At 36.5% G+C, this 21,392-nt stretch overlaps 3 protein-coding genes across 3 annotated transcripts; 2 read left to right on the top strand and 1 right to left on the bottom strand.

The window, feature by feature from the left end:
• The first annotated feature begins 660 nt into the window (after positions 1–660).
• Positions 661–9,821, top strand: LOC121941737 (uncharacterized protein F13E9.13, mitochondrial). Its single transcript, XM_042484604.2, has 6 exons — positions 661–1,211; positions 1,958–2,040; positions 2,130–2,310; positions 2,443–2,593; positions 4,100–4,227; positions 9,061–9,821. The coding sequence occupies exons 1-6, from the start codon at positions 1,139–1,141 to the stop codon at positions 9,249–9,251; spliced, it is 807 nt and encodes a 268-aa protein (XP_042340538.2). The 5' UTR covers positions 661–1,138; the 3' UTR covers positions 9,252–9,821.
• On the bottom strand, positions 9,335–14,154 carry LOC121941748 (tumor protein p53-inducible nuclear protein 2). Its single transcript, XM_042484614.2, has 4 exons — positions 13,997–14,154; positions 11,942–12,085; positions 11,660–11,810; positions 9,335–10,467 (listed from the first exon to the last, which is right to left on the bottom strand). The coding sequence occupies exons 2-4, from the start codon at positions 12,063–12,065 to the stop codon at positions 10,239–10,241; spliced, it is 504 nt and encodes a 167-aa protein (XP_042340548.1). The 5' UTR covers positions 12,066–12,085; positions 13,997–14,154; the 3' UTR covers positions 9,335–10,238.
• A 556-nt stretch (positions 14,155–14,710) lies between these two features.
• LOC121941756 (protein C19orf12 homolog) lies at positions 14,711–21,012 on the top strand. The gene is made up of 4 exons (XM_042484627.2): positions 14,711–14,729; positions 15,018–15,119; positions 17,417–17,591; positions 18,498–21,012. Exons 3-4 carry the CDS (start codon positions 17,432–17,434, stop codon positions 18,761–18,763), a joined length of 426 nt encoding a protein of 141 aa, XP_042340561.1. The 5' UTR covers positions 14,711–14,729; positions 15,018–15,119; positions 17,417–17,431; the 3' UTR covers positions 18,764–21,012.
• The last annotated feature ends 380 nt before the right edge of the window (positions 21,013–21,392 follow it).

Below are 21,392 nucleotides of genomic sequence, written 5' to 3' on the forward strand. Positions count from 1 at the left end.
GAGTTATTAAATTTTATTATTAATAAAAATTCCATAAAATTATGATTTTTTAAAAAAATATCAAACCAAGAGTTGTAGTATGATCAGCAGCATCCAGTTGATGGCTGCAATGATTTTGGTGACACTACAGTGCATAAAAGAGAAGTTTATTTCTAATAAAAAATCCATAAAATTATGAAAAGAAAAAAAAAATCAAACCAAGTGTTGTAGTATGATCAGCAGGAACCAGATGATGGTTGGACAGAGTTTAATTCTTCTGCAGTGCATAAAGGTGAAGTTATTGTATTTTATTATAAAGTTTCTTAAAATTATATATATATATATATATATATATAAAATTTATTTATTATATTTATTGATATTATTATATTTTATTTAATTTATTTTATATATATATATATATATATATATATATATATATATATATATATATATATATATATATATATATATATATATATATATATATATATATATATATATAATAAAACAAGTGTTGTAGTATGATCAACAGGAGCCAGTTGAAGGCTGCAGTGATTTTGGTGACACTACAGTGTATAAGACTGAAGTTATTGAATATCTGTGTAGTGTTTCTCTTCGCTGCTGTAGCGGTTTTGCAATTTGCAGACGGTCCCTATCCACTCGTCTCACAGCCGGCTGCTCATGGACACCAATGTTATTTCTGCAGCTTGAAAGACAGCTACTTTTGATAAAACTGGGCTTGTAGCACATTGTCTACCTTACAACGAGGGGAAAGAGGCCTCGTTTATGTTTTGACAACGTATCACTAATGAGTTATTGATGCCGGAAGTCCGAATCTGTGAATATCTTTCCAACTTTACCGAACTTACCGGGGCGCCCATTTCAGCACATTGCAACCACGCAGCTTTTTTCCATGAACAAACTTGTTGCACTTCTAAATGCGCTTTTTAATCCAAGTGTTCGGATAATAGTAGACAAATAGCTTCTTTAATGCACTTCCGGTTTGGTATCGATTTTTATGACAGTTTATTATTTCAAAATTAGTTTGATTTAACCAGATTGACCATTGGCCAGTCACGTGATCCCAGTGCTTGGACAGACAAAAAACAAGATTTTTTTCTCAGCTCCCTGGTTGCTCCACAAAAAAAACGGGAACATGAAGTTTTTGGATCTTTTTGGGCGTCTAAAATCAGTGGTTATTGGAATGATCCATGTTAAAGCCTTACCAGGTAAGTTAAGACTGCACCAACCAGCAGAGGGGGAATTTAACCATGATAACTTTTAAGTACATATACTCAAGTGCTGTACTTTACGTGAGTATGTTCCTTTAATGCCACTTAATACTTACTTACTCCACTACATTTCAGAGGGAAATATTGTACTTTTTACTTGACAGCATTTCTCTGCCAGCTTTGGTAACAAGTTACTGAAAAATTAAGATTTCTTTTTTGCATAAAAACATAATAGTTTGTAAAATATAGCTTTACATAGATAGATGGATAGATATATAAACTTTATTGTCCCAAATGGTGACAGAAATTCTCCTTTGATAGGCTCGATGCCATACACACAGTATGATATGGTATGATTAGCCAAATGACTGAAAAATTAATTGCCAACTTTTTTCGATAAACATATATGTCATTTATAATTTAGGGGGTATTTTTAGGGGTATTTTTTTCATAATTTTGAGGATTTTTTTGTTGGGTGATTCTTTCTTTCTGTGTCCTTCAAAGTTCAAATCTACATTTTGCTGTGGTAAATCAAGTATTTAGTCTCCTTGCTCAGGTAAAAGTAGCAATATTACAAAGTAAAAATACTCTATTACAGCTGTCCTGTAATTTTTTATAGAAAAATGTGTACATAGTACAGTACTTGAATTAATGCACATAATTACATTGCATCACTGCAAATTTGGAAGCTATAACTTTTTATATCTAGTACTGTTTTAACCAAATTCTCTGGTATATCTAAGGCACCCCCATGGGCTGTATGAAAATCTCCCAAATCACTGAAGAAGCATGCAGGGAGGCAGAAATCTACCTTGATGCAGGGATTGTAAGTTATTGCACATTGTTTGAGTTACTGACACATTTGAAGTCTTCCAGGGCGAGCCAGTAACAAGTGCACGTAAACCTCTCTTTCAGGACGGTTTGATCATTGAGAACATGCATGATATCCCGTACTCGTTCTCCGCGGGCCCTGAGGTGTCTGCCTGCATGACTACAGTCTGCAGCGCTGTGAGACGCATCTGTCCATGCCTGCCGCTGGGGGTGCAGATACTGTCCTCTGCTAACCAGCAGGCCTTGGCTGTAGCTCTGGCTTCAGGTTCAGTCTTTAAGAAGTTTTTGTTGTGATGTGAACGAGGCTCTGATCAACTGCAGCAAAAGTTGTTAGAACAGAGACTTCAGGTGCTGTGCGTCAGACTACCATCATTCTAATGTTGTTGTTTGGTGACAGGTTTGGATTTCATCAGGGCTGAGGGTTTTGTCTTTTCTCACGTGGCTGATGAGGGTCTCCTGAATGCCTGCGCCGCGGACCTGCTGAGATTTCGCAAGCAGATTGGAGCTGAACATGTGCAGATCTTCACTGACATCAAAAAGAAGCACAGGTAAGATCAGTCACCAACTGCACAGTTTGATCACTAAGGAGAACCACGCAGGTAGTCACATTTACAGACAATGAAAAACATAAAGCTAAACATATTGTTAAACACATGATTAATTGGGTTAAATACTTGAAAAAGCAGTACGAAGAAACACAGACTTATTTAATCCCACCCTTTCTCCATAAGTCATTCAATTTTGGTTCACAGCGTCCTTATTAATTGAAACCCATACTGTAATTAACTAAACGTATACATACACCCACATACCCAAAATCAGATAAACAATTTTACATTATTATTAACAGAAAAAAAGAGGAGAATAAACTAAGAAAAAATAAATTTTAAAGCATGATAAACGAAAAACCTAAAAAAGAAAAGAAAACAACAACAATAAAAAGAAATTTTACGCTTTGATAAATGGTTTGTAATGATTGTACAATATTTATGTTATCTGATGGGATATGGGTAATTCAGAGTTGAATAGAATTAGTAATTTTGGGGGTTCTAAGTATAAGAATGAAGCTGGCATTCATTTTTCAGTCACTTTTTTTTGGATCTTCAGTGTGTGCACTTGTCAGTTTGGCTTTACATTCCCTTTTTAAAGTATATTTCCTCTGAAGTGCAGCTGAATTTCCTTCTTGCGTCAGTTTGATTTTGTTTTCATTTCAGCCAGTGTCTTATTATTTATGCATTATAAATGTATGATTTTATGTTTTCATTGCCAATGGCAATATGAAGGATTCCAAGCAAATAAAATTAATGCTGTAAAAATTAATGCTGTAAAAATTACGATACGATATACTTTATTGTCCCCATAGGGGAAATTTGTCTTGGACTCAGTGCTGCACAGATAGTGCCGCCACACTTAAAATAAAAACAATCATTACACCACTGCATTAAAAACACATCGGTCTAAACAAAAACAACATCAGATGTACTATTGCACATAATCACACATGATTGAAATCATATAGGCTTGTGCAGGATAACAAAACACTCATTATAATGTAAGGACTTTTTTTGTAAAAGAATGCAGCAGAGAAGGTCAAATCCATGTTCCTGATGGGATATTCCCTTTCTGAGTATACATATGATTACTTTTGAGCTGTTACATTGGTTACTGCTTCACTTTGCTGTGAGTAAGAAAAAGATTCATGATAGAACTTCACTTTTTTGAAAATAAAAAAGAATATTTTTTATCAGTCAGACAGGCTCAGACCAGCATTCTGCCAGTGCTGATGGTTTAGTAACCTCTGTCTAAAAGCCCAATTCATTAGTAGGTTCTCCCATAGAACTAACTCTCACAAACAACTATTTTGAAATAGAATACACAGTGGGTTTGGAAGTTCTGATGGAATATCAAAATTGACACCCTGCTGTTGCTCTTGGTTGAAGTATGAAGCCCACTGTCCAGAATCAGTCTCAGTTTTATCCTCAATTAGTTTTACTCAGTCTGTGTGTGCTTGTGTATGTATACTGCATTTGTGTTTTTGTTCTTTTTTTTTTTAGCTCCCATGCCCTGACATCAGATGTGAGCATCGAAGAGACGGCTCGAGCAGCTGAGTTCTTTCTCTCAGATGGACTCATCATCACAGGAACGGCCACCGGAGTGCAGGCTGACCCGCAGGAGCTCAGAGGTGCTGCCACAAAAACTCATCAACACACCGATGTCTTTAAAGAATCCTTATGGTGTTAAAAATCTACAAGTATTCAATTAACTCTTTAATATTACACACACTTGTATCACTCTGCGCTCAAAATGAGCTTTTCAAAATCAAGCTTTAAAAAAATATTACACATTAATATTATGTTCTACTTTCATCAAGTTCACTTTTTAACCAACATCAGTCCTAATCATAAATATCAAATATTCATTAATTTTCAGAATTTTGACCCTTTAAATGCCAGATTTCTGTCATGATGACACTATGTTTTTAGATTTAAAAAAACAAACAAACACAAAAAAGGAAATATTTTCAAAATACTACATGCATAGTAGATTCTTATTATTTTGATTATCACAAATCGCCTGGGATGTGTTAAAGATTGGCAGCAACACTGATTTTTATCAATGTTATTTTTTTGTGCAGTGTCACACTCATACTGCTCTGCACACAGAATGCACGTTTTAAAATCAGACTATAAAAAATATACATAAATATGATTTTCTACTTTTCATTTAGTTATTTTTTACAGTCCTAATCTTAAATATAGAATATTATATATATACATTTTCAGAATTTCAACCTTTCAAATGCCAGGTTTTTGTCATGATGCTGCTGTTTTCACATGAAAAAACACAAGTAATTAATTATTTTCAATGTACTTCATGCAGAGTAGATTTTTTAAAATTATCCCAGTCTGGAATAAGTCAGTGATTTGCAGCAACATTGATTGTGACAGTTCACCTAGAGGAAATAGCATGCATTTTCTCCATATGCCAAATATGGTAAAAAATGATATTATCAGGTGGAAAATAGTAAAAATGACAAATTCTTAGGCAAAATCTCAGAATGACACCCACAAATAATACAATGCATGTTTTTATGCTTTGATGACTGTGGGATCAAATGTCAATTTGAATGGGTTTCAGGGGTGCATTTTTTTGCACTTTACACTATGAATGTAAAAAAATTGTTTCCACAGTGTATTTTAGACTTATTGTAGGAGCTGAGCTGGAAATTCCAAGATTAAAAAATACACAATCAATTTATGCCATATGCATGAACACAACCCAAATGATCAAAAAATGAAGAATGAAAAGCACATAAAATGCACCAAACAGTCCCTAGGGGTTAACAGTGACAAAATGAGAGAAAAGCAAGTGAGTCCCCAAGTCTGTCATTTGAAGTCACTGCACCATCCGTCCAGCAGATGGTGCAGTCACTCAGCTGTAATGATAGCCTGTAAAGACACTCATCTTAGCAGTTCATGTGTCCTGGAGTGAGGCTCATGTCAGACCTGGTGTTCATTACATTTGTATCAGTTTTCAGCAAGCAGCTGCCTTCAGAAAGCAGTGATTATTGTACACCACCTGCCCAACAGCAGACACACACTGCCAGCAGGTGAACGCAGTGGAACATTTAGGTGCTACAGAGCCAAAGGTTATTTCTCAGAAGTTGATGGAGACCAAAACTGAGCTACAACAGAGTGATTATTGGACTCGTTTTCACAGGACAGACAAAAAACACATGACTCCAAAGGAATGCTGAAGTTATTCTGTACTTTTTATGCCATTTTGTCAGAGCGACATTCAGAGTAGCAAAACAGCTATTCTGTGTTAGAGAAATATTTATGTAAAGATGAAAAATATTCTTATTTTGACACATTATTCAACTTATGTGAATCAATAAGTAAGAAACCTCATTTTTCTAACTAAAATTCTTTATAAAACGTTTTTGTTGACGGATAGGATAAAATTTGGTGTTTGTGATGATGTTGGCAAAGTATAAAGAAGTAGAATCAAAAGTAATAATTTTGGGGGGTTGACCTGTGATTCTCATAATGTGTCGTTTAACATGTTATCTAATTTATGTAGCTATAAACGTGCCTCACACGATTTCTTTGGGTATAAGCTGCTGTTACACTGAATGACATTTTAGTGAGGTGGTTTTCTGTGACTCGTGTTCAAAAAACATCTGACAGCTATAATTTTAGTTAAAAAATAACAACATTTCACATGATACATTCCAATGTACTGTCAAAAGGTGAAATTGTAAATTGTATTTAATTTTTTTTTTTTAATTTTTTTTTTTTTTAGTATTTAGTATTTAGTATTAGTATTTAGTATTTAGTATTTTTTAGTATTTAAACCTTTGAAACATGAGCAAACTGGTTTGATTTCTTTCTAAACCAGAACAAAAATATGGTAAAACCTGACATGAGAATGACCTGTTGAAAAATACTAAGAAAACTTTTTATAATTATTATAATTATATATAAAATTATATTATTCATATTTTTGATTTTTAAAATATATTTGAGAACTTTTTAAAAATTAATTTCTTGTTTTTGTCCTGCTACTTTTCTTTCTTTTTTTTGAATTTTTATTTTTCGCTAACTTTGGGTAATTTTATTGCAACTTTTTACCGATTTCTTGCTAATTTTCTGGTAATCTCTTGTTAAGTTGCTTATTGCCTTCTTTTCATGTTTTTTGTAAAAATCAAGCCAGTTTGCTCAGGTTGCAAAGGGTTAATCAGTGCGGCCAGCCAGGAGCGGCGAAAGGCCCCCTCCATGTATATGCTGAGAGTCAGTGAGTCTGAAATCTGGATCATGCCCTTCTCGTAGCAACACCTGGGCTGCTATTTTAAGCCGAGTCTCCAAAAGGACACACAAGACTGTAAACACTTGGAGCTAAACAAGCACTCAGCCTCCGGTTCATACACGCGAGTGCACCAACACACATAAGACACACACCGTACCCTATCTGTTCCCCTCACACACACATGTGCATGCTCTCTCTGGCTTACACAAACATGCAGACGCTGATCAGACAGAATGATAGTGACGCTCACATGCCGGTGTGGAGGTTAGCCAGCTCTGTCCAAAGTTCAGCGGGTGTATCAGCCTGCCATGGTTTACTCTCCTCTCACCATCACGACACACACTGCAGCTCACATGCATCAACATTAGCATTCATGGAAAGGCCCAGATTTTATTTGGGGCAAGCTGCATTGACATAACCATAAATCTCAACTGCAGTTTAGCACGTGTGTTTGTAACTCTGTGTTGTGTTGATTTTCTTTGAACAGATTAAAGGAATACTTCACGCCCAAAATGACAATTTGTATATCACTGACTCACCCTGCGTTACATTGAATTTGTGAAGACAGCTTTGTTTTGCTCAGCATGCCTCCATGGTGAACGAAGAATCCAAAAACAACTAAATTCTTCGTGAATTGAAGTCGTAGGGGTCCAACTGTAAACAACAGTAAAACTATATCAATAATATAACTAACTGTAACTAAATCTATAATCCAGGTTTCATTTATCTAGTTGTATCTAGTCGTAAAATCTCAGAAACTTATCTGTGCTCTCTTCAAAGCTGGACTCCATTTGACAAAAACACTCATTTGTAGAGCTGTCCTGTATACCATTTTCTGGGCTCCAAAGGGGGGGATTAGGAGGCCGAGACCGTGCCGACACGTGAGTGAGGGAGAGACCGTGTGCTTCACGGATAAGGGAGATGGGACCAAAGTTTCAGGTGCGAGAGAGACACGGTGCACCACGGAGCTGCAGTGTTACATGAGAGCGAGCTTGGTGCTCTGACTGTTTGTCAGCGGCTGTGACACTCTGTAATAGTAGTACTAGTTTATAAAGTTAAATAACTCTGACATTTATGTAATACAATAATCTGTTTCCAGTGTTCTAAATTAGTCTGTTGAATTTTGTTGTGCATCTGAAATGGTCCTGAAATTGTAAGATATTGAAATTCACGTATTTGCATTCCAGCTGCTCACACTGGCACAGAAACAGCTCGACTCAGTCAATAAATCCGTTAATAAGCGTTGGGTAAAATGATCATTCCTGTCACTGTGTGTGTGACAGGTACAGCAGCAGCATCACAAACACTGATATCTATATAGTGTCCTCTTCAAAAAAGAAATAAATATCTAAACTGAAAACCGAATACCTACCCAATTAACGAATACCCGAATGTTTGAGTCCAGCCCTGGTAATTTTACCTTGCTTAACAGAACAGAACAGAAGCTGCTGATCTATTGCTGCATTGATCAGTTACTTTGTGGTATTGTGTGACTTTTGTATTTAAAAGCATTAGTTTGGATCCACAAGTCACACAATAATCCAAACAAACGAAGCAGCTCCTGTGTTCAACAAGGTAAAATCACAGTTTTTGTCAGTGGAGTTTGAGCAGAACTACCTTTAACTTTCTAAATTCTGTTCAGTTCCCAAGCTGCCTGTGTGGGAAGTACTGAGCATACGACTGGATGAATTAGACTTGGACTTTACTGCATGAGTTGTGCGAGAGTTTGTGGAAAGATCTTATGATATAGTTTAGCTGCTGTTAAGCGTGATTTCTTTCATCTGTGAAGAATTTTCTCAGTTTTTGGATTCTTCTCTCACCGTGGTAACATGTGAGAAAAAAATAAGTCTTCTCCAGAGATTCGATGTAACACAGGGTGAGTGAGTGATACATAATAATAATAGTAATATATGGGACGAATATAGCACTTTTCTAGGTACTAAAAGACACTTTGAGTACCTAGAAAAGAGTTTTAAACATTTTGTGGATAAAGTATTCCTTTAAAATGCGTCCATGTTCATGTACAGGTGAGACGTGGGTAGGAAATAAAGTATTTGTATGCCTGGAAATACTTTTTTTTCCCAATGAACATTTTTTAATAGATATTGTTTTTAAAAACTTGAAATTGTCACATGGATTTGTGTAACTATGAACATTTTAGTTTTGTAAAAATACACTATTTTTAAAGGTTTCATTGCTTTTGCAGAAGTTTCCCAGTCTGTGAGAATCCCAGTGCTGATTGGTTCTGGAGTGACCTGTGACAACATTGAATTCTACCTGGACACAAATGGAATGATCATCGGTTCTCATTTTAAGGAGGGCGGCCACTGGGCCAACGCAGTCGACCCTGAGCGAGTGAAGAGGTTCATGGGAAAGATTCGTGACCTCCGAAAATGAGAGAGAAAAGTTTCTGTCATCACCTCGGTGCATTAAACATGTTACTGTCTGAACTGTGATATTAAACACACATAGCCACCACCTTAACAAAACCAGATTTTTATTTTTTTTTGTACATTTTATAAATACACACACAAATAGAAAAAACATATTTAACTGTATTTACACTCGTTTAAATGAACAATTTGTGTTACATGGAAAAAGTGAGCACTCGCTCAAAAGAAGTACAGAATTGTAAACTCAATACAAAACATGAACAGTGGTTTTTGTAATTAATCCCAAAAGCAGGAAATTCACATATGTATTCACAGGACATGAATACTGTACAGGTCACCGCCGTATGAAATTACCTTTAATACACTTGTCACAAGAACGTCTAAAGGTTCCGATGCACATTATTAACTGGATAAAACCAGTCAAAATGTGCTATAATCCAACTGCGTTATTGTCTATTAATTGAGCGCAACATATTCTAAAGGTTTTCATATTTGGATCAGTGTAACACAGTAACAACACCTTCAGAATAACTTTCACACACTTTCACACACTTCCTATAAGCCCTACCCCTGCTCTCTATGTCTAATCTAAACACTCAGCTGTTCTCACGTGATAATGTACAAAGGCTTTTATTTGACAGTAACTGTGTGTCACTATCTGAGGCCCCCAGCTGAGGGGGCGACGTCGTCATTCAGGATGTCAGGAGATTGGTTGTTCTCAGTGGTTTCAGATGTGAGGGGTGCACTGCAGGTGGCCTGAATTAAAATCTGAATAAAAACGTGCTGTGGTTCATTTGCTGGATCATTTTGCTGCACAGGAAGTGGTGAATGTCATGCTCTGCCTCGGAGGATGTGCAGAATTAACCGTGCTGAGGTGAAACAATGGTGAAAAACCTGAGTGGTTCAGAGTCAAGGCACTGTGCTGCACAGCTGGGCTGCAGTGGAGGCAACTTGAAACACACCCTCTCACAGGCAGGTCCACGGCGCCCGTTCAGTAGTTGTAGAGGCGCTGGCAGGGCTGCTTGAAGTGGCCATAGCGTTTCTCTGCTGGGGAGAATCGCATCTTGGCGAGGTTCTGCCTGTGGAGGGCGCTGCGGCTCATCTTCTTGCGCTCCGCCTGGGCCCTGGCCCTCTGGACAGCCAGCAGCTGGACGTTGCAGGGCAGAGGGATCCCCCAGGCGGCCAGACGCCACGATATGTGCCGCCTCACTGCCGCTGGCCTGGACAGACACAGGGGAAGTGTGAAAGTATGTGTCACTGAAACATTAGCTTAAAAACAAAAAAACTATCTCTCATAATAATCACCCTGGCTCTTATATTGAAAACCAATTTAATATTGAAAGGCTAAATGTCAGGACACTCTTAACCCTTTGAAACCTGAGCAAATTGGCTTATTTTCTTTCAAAACTACAGGAAGAAGTTACAAGAAATAGAATAGAATGAAGAGAAGAGAATACCTTTTTTGTCTTTTAACAGCTGTACAATGACATTTAACTGAAACTCCTCTCTGTGGTACAACAGGAATACAGAAAAATGATTTATATATATATATATATATATATATATATATATATATATATATATATATATATATATATATATATATATATATATTGTCAGAATAGAAAAATTACCTGAAAAGAATAGAAGGTTAAAAAAGTAACAAAACAAAAAACAAAGAATCTCTCTCTCTTTCTCATTATATGCATTTAAACTTCTGAAATGTGAAAAACTGGTTTGATTTCATTTGAAAAAGATTTTTTGACAGGAAATATCCTGCAAAATGCAAGAAATTTGTAAAAACTTGAAAAATAAGTGAGGGAAAATATCAAATTATATTAATCATTATTGTACATTTAAACTTATGTTCCAGAAAGCTGTTATCGCCAACCTATTTTTTAAGGTAATTTTCATGTAACCTTTTTTATTAATTTCTTGCTCATTTTTTGGGTTGCTCATTGCAATTTTTTTCAGGTTTCAAAGGGTTAGAAGTGTATTTTATTAATAATCATTTAATGTTTTTAGTTGAGATTCTGGATGCAGAGCTTTTACTCATAATTGGCAATTTTTACATTGTAGTATTGCTATTTTTCGCTTAGATATGGGAGCAAATGCTTCTTCTGTCACTGCATGTATACAACATTTTGTGTAATTTACTTTATCTACTAGTGCAAATATCCTCTGTGTTTTGGCATCACAGATTAATAGATCTCTGTATGTTCTTCTAAGCTTCTAAAATAGTCTTGGGTCCCATTTTTAAATGTTTAAACATGCAACTCTCATGAGTTTCACAAAAGGATGGTACTGAGCTGTGGCAACTAATAGACATCTTTTGGTCAGTGGTTATTCATTTTGGGTTCAAGCTCTGAGACTAATGTCTGTGAGCTGGAGTGTGTGCAGATAGAAACTAACCTGGAGGTTTCCTCTTCATCTTCATCAGAGCTCAGCTCCTCCTCCTCTGTGCCGCTCACCCTGCGTCTAATCTGGTAGACGGACATGCTGGGGTGCTCAATCAGCAGGTTCTCCAGGGGATCCACCTCAGGAGCTGAGAGAGGCCCGTTCTCTGTACACACAACATTTCACTTCAAACTGTTCTGTTTTCAACCCGGTATAAGCTGCACCCTCACTGAGCCATTTTTAATGATAAAGATGTGAATAACGTATCTGGTGTAACTGGCAGGTGCTGTTTCTCACCTGGGAGATTAACAATGACCCATCCTCCCTCCTCAAACTCCAGCAGCTCCTCAAACGTGTCACCTGCTGCCTCAAAGTCCTCCTCAGCGCTCCCCAGCAGATGAGAGAGAATCTTTCCGATCATCTTTACGACTCGACTTCAATCTGTAAATGAACAACAGCAAGCCGGTGAAACGAAAAGAAAGCCCCAGATGACAACTTAAATTATATTTCAAATGCAAATGTGACTTAACTCTTTGAGGCCTAAACAAATTGACTTAATGTCTTTCAAAAACATAGGTAAAAAGTAATGAGCAACTTAAGAAATTACCCCAAAAAATTGCAAAAAAAGAAGCTAAAAGAAGGGGGGGGTAAAGTAAAAAAAAAACAAAACATGCAAATAACAAACATGGAAATGAAATGAAAAAAGTGCTTACTAATAATTATTGTACCGTAAAATAATTTTAAATGTAATGTTGTTTATGTATGTTCAAAGGGTTAATCTCAGTAACCTTTTCCATCTGAATCTCCTCCCTGCTTGTGTCTGCTAACAAATGGCTCCCCCTTGAGGCTGTCCCACTGAACATCCCCAGGACCTGTCCTCCATGGACACCTCTGCTCTACATAACAACTAGCTTCCATTGCGCCAGAAACCTGAACAGCCTGTCGGGTTACGTCACTGTGACGTGGAGTCACGGGGTCAGTTCAAACAGCTGAGAGAGGCTGAAATTACACTGATTGCAGCAATATTATATAATCTGTGATGGTTGTTTGATGTCCTTACAGAGGGTGAGGAACTTTAAATCGTGTCCTCAGGCTGCAGCTATTTGAACTTTTGTCCCAAACAGGTGACCCTGTCACCTTTATTCCACTTTCAGGCTTTGTGAAATCTACATCAACACTGCAGGTTTGTTTGTTAGTCCCTGACACAGGTTCCAGTGCCATTCTTTTACAAACATATTTTAGACTCTTAAAATTACTCTTATTTCTATCACAATGCTGTATTTCAGTGTCTAACACTAAGAAATCTTGCTGTTACAATAAGTTTTCCCTTTTAAGTCTGTAATAACATGTTTTTGTGCTGCATTCAGAGTATTCACATGTATTTAAAGCTTTGGAACTTGATTTATTTTGGAAAGCATGGCTAAAAGGCAATGAGGAATTTAGCAAGAATTTAAGAAAGAAAATGACACTAAAAATTAGTTTTTAAAAAAAATAAAATTAATTGGACAATAAGAAGAAGAAGAAAAAAAGGGAAAATGTCTAAACAACCATAATAATAATTAACAGTCAAAATAATAATAACTTTTATTCATATATTTTTATTTTTTGTGTTATTACTTAAAAAAAACATTTAATTTTTTTCTAAATGTCAGATAATTTTACTTGTAACTTCTTCCCATATTTTTGAAAGAAATTAAGCCAACTTGTTCATGTTTCAAAGGGTTAAAGTAGTCAAAGTAGTGATCATCAAATAATGACCTCATTCTATTTATCCTATTCAGTGTGTAAAGGTTAAATGCAGGTACTTATCAAATGCTTATGCCAGCTGATCATAAATAATTTTTCATACCAAAACAACAAGCCTTTGTTTTCTTATCTGTTCACAGTATCAGGTATATGCCAAAATACATGTAGCCATATTAAACCATAATTTAGTACACAAATATTACAAGTATTGCTGCCTAAGACAAACATAGATGCATAAATCGAGCCGTGCCCCCCACCCCCCCGCAGTGTCTGGATGCCTTCCTGCCTGGCTGTCAGTGTCTGTCCAGAATCTAATGTCAGCAGAGCCTCCCTGTAAACACAGACATAATCCCTGCAGGCCTTTCCAACCTGATATCCCGCCGCGGAGCACAACAGCTGACTGCCTGCTCACAGATCAGCGCTACTTTATTATAATCACAGCACAGATTTGGGGAGAGAAGAACGTAGCCCTGCTATAACATACATTAAGACATAGGACACAGCCATTAAGAGGATTGTACTTAGAGAACAAAAGACAGATGAAATCCAAGGCTCGTATCAGGCTAGTATCGATCATAGCTGAATAACAAATATATTCAGACGTACCTGCAAAATCAGAGAAAGGTTATCTTTGTCTTCGGGTGTGGTCGTCGAGCAGAAACGATCCCGTTATGTTGCTGTTCTTCAGAGATGTTTTGATCTCAAAGTTGTTTATCGGCGAGAGTCCTCCCCGTGTTCTCACACGTCACCAAAACCACGCCCAACGAGGCGGTGCGAGCGTGCGTCACTCCCCGCATCACACTTCCTCTATTTTAATGTTGACGAAAACATTTTTGGTTTTCATATATTTCAAATTTGTGTGAACCTGGCTCAGTGTTATTAAGCTGTAACTTGAATTGGAGCCGTAAACGAATTTAAAAATAACGCAATGTACGCAAGTTATTTATTGGGCGGACAGTGTCAAAAATGGACAGCGCTAATGTTATACAGTATGTTTACAACCCCATAAACACTCGAGGCAGCAGCGCGAGGAAAGCTGGAGAAAACACAAGAGAACTTCTTCTGTTAAAACTGAAAATTAAAAAAGTTATTTTATACATTTAACGTTACAACAAGTAACGTCAATCTAGCTAACTCAGTGTAAAACTTAATTTCTAAAGAGTTTGATTTTTTTTTCAAAGACCAAAACAGTTGTAGATAATTCTCCTCCCACACCTATTACCGGTCGTTTATATTATGCGCGTGCTGGTAGAGTATCCCCTTTCCCTCTTCCAGTCATCCTGTGCAGTAAAGTCAAAACAAACATTGTCTCCATGACCGAAAGACGAGCATGAGGGATGTGGGTTCACCTATTTTTTTATTTAGAGATATATAAGCTTCAAAGTTTTGACAAAGTTAAATAAGGTTTTATTTTTAGTGTTTTTGCCTTCGATGACTCATTGGCTAACTCATAAAAATGTTCATTTTAAATTAACATTTTGCGCATAAAGAAATAATAGCATGTTTCATTGGTTTATTTGATTTTTTGGGCGTTACAAAAGTTTGATATAAATATAGGCTTGGTTGGAAATAACCATCTTGTCTCGATTGTCTTGTTTAAAACCTCTGACATATTTTTGGAAAGCAGGAAGTGGGATAACAGCCAACCAATCCCGCCATACAGTGTAAAGAGTACGGTCTGAGAGAAGCCGACTGCACGCGAACGGAAACATCGAGGACAGGACTGAAGGTAATTTTAACTATTAAATAAGTCTTAAAGGAACGTCTTGTGGGTATTGTCTTCTATTTCTTGTCTCTGCTGCTTAAATAGAGACGAAGAAATGAGTCTCTAGGCGCTAAAGTCATATTCTGTTCAGTATTGAAATAGAAACGAGACGTGAGTGTGTGTTGGATCGTCATCGAGTCGCTGTTAATCTACCGTCTAAATAGTTAAAACATATTTTTAAAAGTAAGAAACAGGCATATAACATGTCATTCCGCTCAGTTAGTGAACAGTTCAGCTTAGTTTAGAGCAGGGACGTTACACGGCTGAGTAACAGCGACCCTACACCAAAGTGCACTCAGAAAGCCGGTATTTTAAAACAGATAAGTAATGGTGGATGTTAGCAAGCATTAACGATGCGCACAGTTTGACTTTTACGAATCGACGACAGTCATGTGGGCGTTCGGCTCACTCGAAGTGTAAAAGAATTAGCCTACATCATTTTAACACAAATCAAGATTTCTCCAAACATATTTGATTTTGGTGAAATGCATTTACTAGAGAAAGACATTTGCAAATGCTAGTACATTTATGTATTTACTTATTTATTCATGTCTGTAATAATTTATTCATTAATTTATTTATGTCTGTAGTGATTTATTTATTTGTCAGTGTCAATTTTATTTATATAGCTAGCACATTTAAAACAACCGTTGTTGACCAAAGTGCTGAATAATCCTAAAAGAAAAGGACAAAACAACTAGAAACTATTAAAATATGATAAGAAGAGTACAAAATAAAATAAAAGAGATAGAGCACAGGACTTAAAGTTGAAGTGCCTCAGCTCAACTAGAAGTGAACGCCAGTGAGAGTGAATTAATTCATTTATTTACGTTTTTATTTATTTATCTAATTGTGGATGTTGTTTTCAGGTGACATTGAATTTACCTTTAAGTAAAAGTGAAAGCAAATGAATCCTGAGCGATGTGTGCTAAGTGATGCATCTCTCGTTTGTTCTCTGTAGTTCTCTCACAGCAGGTGGGTCTTCCAGGTGAAACAATAGCATACTTTTATTTGTCTACTTCAATATGTGGAACTTTCTGTGTAGACTTTGACAGTAAAAAATGACAGCGCCCTGCAGATGCTATTGATCAAAGTGCATGATGTATAAGTGTAACTGACAGATAAGGGTTTGCCCATCATTTATCTAAAAGCAGATACATTATTGAAAACATTTTTTTACTTTCTCTTTCAGTATGATGACTACTCCATAAACATCAACATGCAGCATGCATGCATTGGCCATTGTTGGCAAAATTGACTTCTTTGACCTCTAACTTACAGGATTGTTTGTTTGCAAAAATGATAACCATTTAGGCTGGATTATAGACTGGCAACAGCCTAAAAGCAGCAGGGTCTCTGGATGTCAATGCATTTTTGGTCATTTATTTAATGGCGAATTTCATATTGGAATTTGCACCATTAAAGAAAAAAAAACAACTTAAGGTGGTTCTTGCATTACCACATAATTATGTGGCCCTGTCTTTTAGAGGGCCACTTGTCAAAATGTATTTTAAGACATGAGAATAACACCAAAAAGTCTTCGATTCAAAGAGGTCTGTTGTAGGTTATTTTGAAAGTGCCATTTGTACGTGGTCCTGGGGCAAAATTTCATTATAATAAGTAATTAGAATTTCCGGATATGTCAGTTTAAACCTTTGAAACCTGGATTGACATCACTTTTCTTGTGCTGCGTTCAGACACCTGTCACAGCTATTTAAACCTTTGAACTGTGAGCAAATTAGTTTGATTTTCTTTCAAAAACAAAACATTTTTTTAAGCTTGAACCTTTTTTAAAGTCATTTTGTTGTTTTTGGTTTTTATTTTAATACTTTCCCATCATTTTTTCTTTTTTTCTGCAAATGTTTAGATATTTTCTCGTATTTGTATTTTTATTTATTTATTTATTTATTTTTCTACAATTTTTTGGGTGATTTCTGCTTCTCATTGCCTTCTTCCGGTGTTTTTGAAAGAAATCAAACCAGTTTGCCCAGGTTTTTAATGGGTCAATCTGATTTTGTTTTTATATTCATCACAATCAGGCTTTCACTTTATTTCCATTGCTGCCTGCTACTAGATGCAGTTAAGTATCTGTATGAAGTTAAAAGTCAGGCTGTACAAAACTAGTTTTATATCAGACAAATGTGATTTGACTTTTTATTGCTGTATCCTAATTTGGCAAGGACAAAATCTGGCTTAAAGATGGGTGTTTCTAAGTTTCTAATGTACAGTAGATTTGACCGTCCTCTTTGCTGTCATGCCAGTGTCTAAACGCAGGGATGGCTCCACGAGTGGACGATGTCATGCGTCTGTGCTGCGAAATATCGGCTCACGATCAGATCAAGGTGGCAGTGAAAAACTCTGCCAAAGGAGCAGCGATGGCAGGAGGAACCGCCTTTGTATGCGGGCTGATCGCTGGACCTATGGGGATCGCTGTGGGTAAGACTGAATATTTGTGATTCTGACCTGCATTTTGGAAGTAACTGTCTGATCTATAAAATTTATACCTGCCATCTCTTCAGTCTTATTCACTGCTACGATATTGATAGGCAGAAAATTAATCAACATGGATTTGTTGCTTTTTTCTTGGTTTTATATCATCGTTAATTCAAAGTCTTTGGGTTTTTTGACTTTAGGTTGGACAAAAAAAAAAATCTGTTTAGAGATGTCATCATTGCTTCTGTAAAATTGTGATGGCCATTTTTCACCATTTTTTTATTACGTTATAACTGACAGTACCAGCCATAGTGTCACCTCTTAAAATCCAACCTACATTTCTCTGCAACATTTAAACATGCAATATTTATTGATTTTTGGCTGTGTGGAAGCACAGCTAAATTTAAGAATAGCCTTGGCCCATCCCAAAGCATTGATTTTTTTTTTTATTTCGTACCTTTTCAAGGATTTTAGGAAATTTTCAAGGATTTGATGACATTTCAAGGATTTTTCGACATTTTGAGGATTTTAGGATGTTTGCAGAATTTTAGGATTTTTTACAGGATTTTAGGACATTTGTTGTATTTTAGGATGTTTCTAGGATTCAGGACATTCTGGGCTTAGTTGGACCTCTGTCAGGGGGTGCAGGGAATTCTCCACTGGCACTTTTTTTGATAAACAAGCTCTATTTTGATGCTATTTTATTCACTCTGGCACCTTATGTATACTAAAAGTACAAATAATGTGAATCACTTTATTTTTATTGTGAATTACAAAATGGTTGAGGGAACACCTGGCACCCTATCAGGGGCCATGCAGGTTTGGCCCTCAGGCCATTAGTTGAGTATCACTGAGTAGTACATGCCTTTATTTACACTGAACCTGTGACGGCCCCTCTGTGTCTCCCAGGAGGAACAGTGGGCGGTATCTTGGGCACCTGGCTGACCAGCGGTCAGTTCAGGGCTCTGCCTGAGATCCTCATGGAGTTGCCACCTACCCAGCAAAAGAAGCTCTACGATGACGTTGTTGCCGTTTTGGGCAACCTGGACTGGATGGACGCGGCCCAGCTCATTGCCTTTGTGATGGGCAACGCCACTCTCCAGCAGCAGGTCACTGCCGCGCTGCTCAACTATGTGACAAAGGAGCTCAGAGCAGAGGTTCGTTATCAGGACTGAGTTCCGGCCACACACGAACTTTTTAGGACGATCAGGCCCGCCAGGCACAACCAGAGGCCTTACCACTTATTTTTGTACTTAACTGGAAAAACTGTGAATCATGGATGTTCACTTTAATGACTGTGCCAAATGATCTTCAGAGTGGCTATCCTGACAGCAGAGGTGGAATGTAACTAAATACATTTACTCAAGTACTGTACTTGAGATGCTCTTTCTATTTATGCTGCTTTATGCTCTGCTCCACTGCAATTAGGAGACAAACACTGATCCTTTTACTCGGCTGCGTTTATTTGGCAGGATCAGATTATTAACCCACAATAGAGTGCTGCAGGGATGACATAGGCCAATCACAAAGTTAGTGTCACCCGGTTTCCCATTGGATGTTTGATTTTTTGCATAAAATAAACTCTGTTGCAAATAAATGCTTATGATAATTACGAGTTTTATTCAGCAAAATAATCTTCATACCTGAACACCACTTTAACGATCTATAAAGCATACATGTAATCAGTAGTAGTACAAAGCTAATGCTTGGTTATGAAAAAACTGCACTACAGATGCATGACTTCGTCATCACCATCGTGACAAGGCTGTAAAGTCGTGCTCGGCGTGATGATGTTCTGGTGTCTCATTTGGACACTTGTTACCAACTGCCTTTTTTTAAGTCATAAAAGCTTCAAAATTCTCAATGGGATATTTACTGATTGATTTCATGTTGTGAAACCAAAAGTGAGTCACTCTTAAGCTAGTGTTATTGCCGGCATCTTTAAGAAACACACCACTTTGAGACTGGAAGTGCAGAAATGCTAACTCATTTCCAGGTTTTAGGATTCATTCCTGCAGCATTCTATTTAATTCAGCTAATAAATGTTGGGTTATTATTATAGATTATGGTACCCAGCAGTATATGAAGGAATTTAAGTTAGCCCAACAACCTTTACCAGCTGAAACATGAGTGATGCTTATACATTAACTCTTTAAAACTTTAACAAATTAGTTCATTTACTTTGAAAAACATGTGGAGAGGGCAATGAGCAACTTACCAACACAGGGCCCAGAAAATAACAGGAAATTAGTAAAATGTTACAAGAAAATTATCTGGAAAAAAAAGAAAATTAAAAAAACAAACAAGAAAATTATTTGGAAAAAAAATCACATAAATAATTAATATCTGTTTTTCCTGTAACATAATTTGAAATGCAGTTTTGCAGTTTTATTATTTATTTTTCTGGATATTTTTCTTTCTTTTTGACATTTTTTTAGAATTCACCCTTAAACTAAATTCCAGGTCATTTTCAGGTCAGGTTGTTTTTAAATGAGCTAAAGAAATATTTGTCAAGGTCAATATAATTTGACCTTGACCTTAACATTGACCTTGAGTATCAAGTATTGGAGATGAAGCGTCTAAATACCTCATAGGGAAACTAATGTCGAACCAGGTTTTAAAGGGTTAATGAACTACACATTATAATCCAGGGATATGATGCATATTATTATAAGAATCATTCTGCATTATTAGTACTTTTACTTTCGATTTTTTAAAAGGCATACTATGCAGGATTGTTACTTTGTTAATTTGCTCACCAGTGAAAGTGAAAGTAAAAGCCAGCCCCAGATTCACTCTTTTTGGCTATATTTGTATTTTTCGGCACTGTGCCTCTCAGATGACTGCTGCTTACTGTCTGGCACCTGCTCGCTTACTTTTTAACAGCTCTGACCTCTGTGTGGGAGTACACAGAACACAGAGAATAAGAAAAACATAATCCAGTCCAGGCAGAGGGCAGAGTCTCTGCAGATGAACACACCACCACACACTGAGTGGCTCTTAAGTGATGATTGAGAGGGATTACTTCTGTACATGGCCATACATTCTTTTGTTTTTTGCTTTGAAAATCCAGCATAATGTATCTTTTAATGATATTTTAATTTCAACGCTTGTGTACTTTTACTTGAGTGAAAGATCTGAGTCGTTCATCCACCAGTGCCTAACAAGAAAAACCTCTGTGAAGTCACTATAGAAACCTGTGTCACTCCATAATGAATGGACAATCATGGCTAGACATGAGCACAAATAATGTTTTGGATGACTGACTGATCAACAGCAATTGTCCTCTCTGCTTTTTTTTTTTTTTTTAAATTTTTAAAAAATATTTCTGGAGAGAGTGTCATGTCTGTATTCCCACACTCTGTATCAGGGTGTTTTGGTATACCTCTGTGTAGGAATTACAAATAAAATATATATATTTGAAGCTATTGTGTTTTTTGACTGATTATTTATCTAAAATTCTCAGGAATTTGTAAAATACACACATGCAAAAACAAGACTTGTTGCAAAAAGGTACAATACGTTAAATTCAATTGTTTTAAGACAAAAATATAATGTGAAAAGTCTACTAGATTTTTTAGCCTTGTCTATTATATGGAAGCCCATCACTGCCAGGAAAATGAAAACAGATAAATTAATATTATGTCACATTATAAAAATACTCATGGTGAGTTAATGTTATGTGAGAGTTTGTCAGTTATGACACACCAGTTTAAAATTATGATACGGTAAATATAATGGCTTCTTGTTTCCACATATTGACACCCAACAGATTCCAACTAGCCTTTCACATGAAACTAACAG

Source organism: Plectropomus leopardus, chromosome 1, assembly GCF_026936395.1.
Source record: "Plectropomus leopardus strain MGB_pleo_1.0 chromosome 1, ASM2693639v1, whole genome shotgun sequence".
NCBI classification, from domain to species: domain Eukaryota; kingdom Metazoa; phylum Chordata; class Actinopteri; order Perciformes; family Serranidae; genus Plectropomus; species Plectropomus leopardus.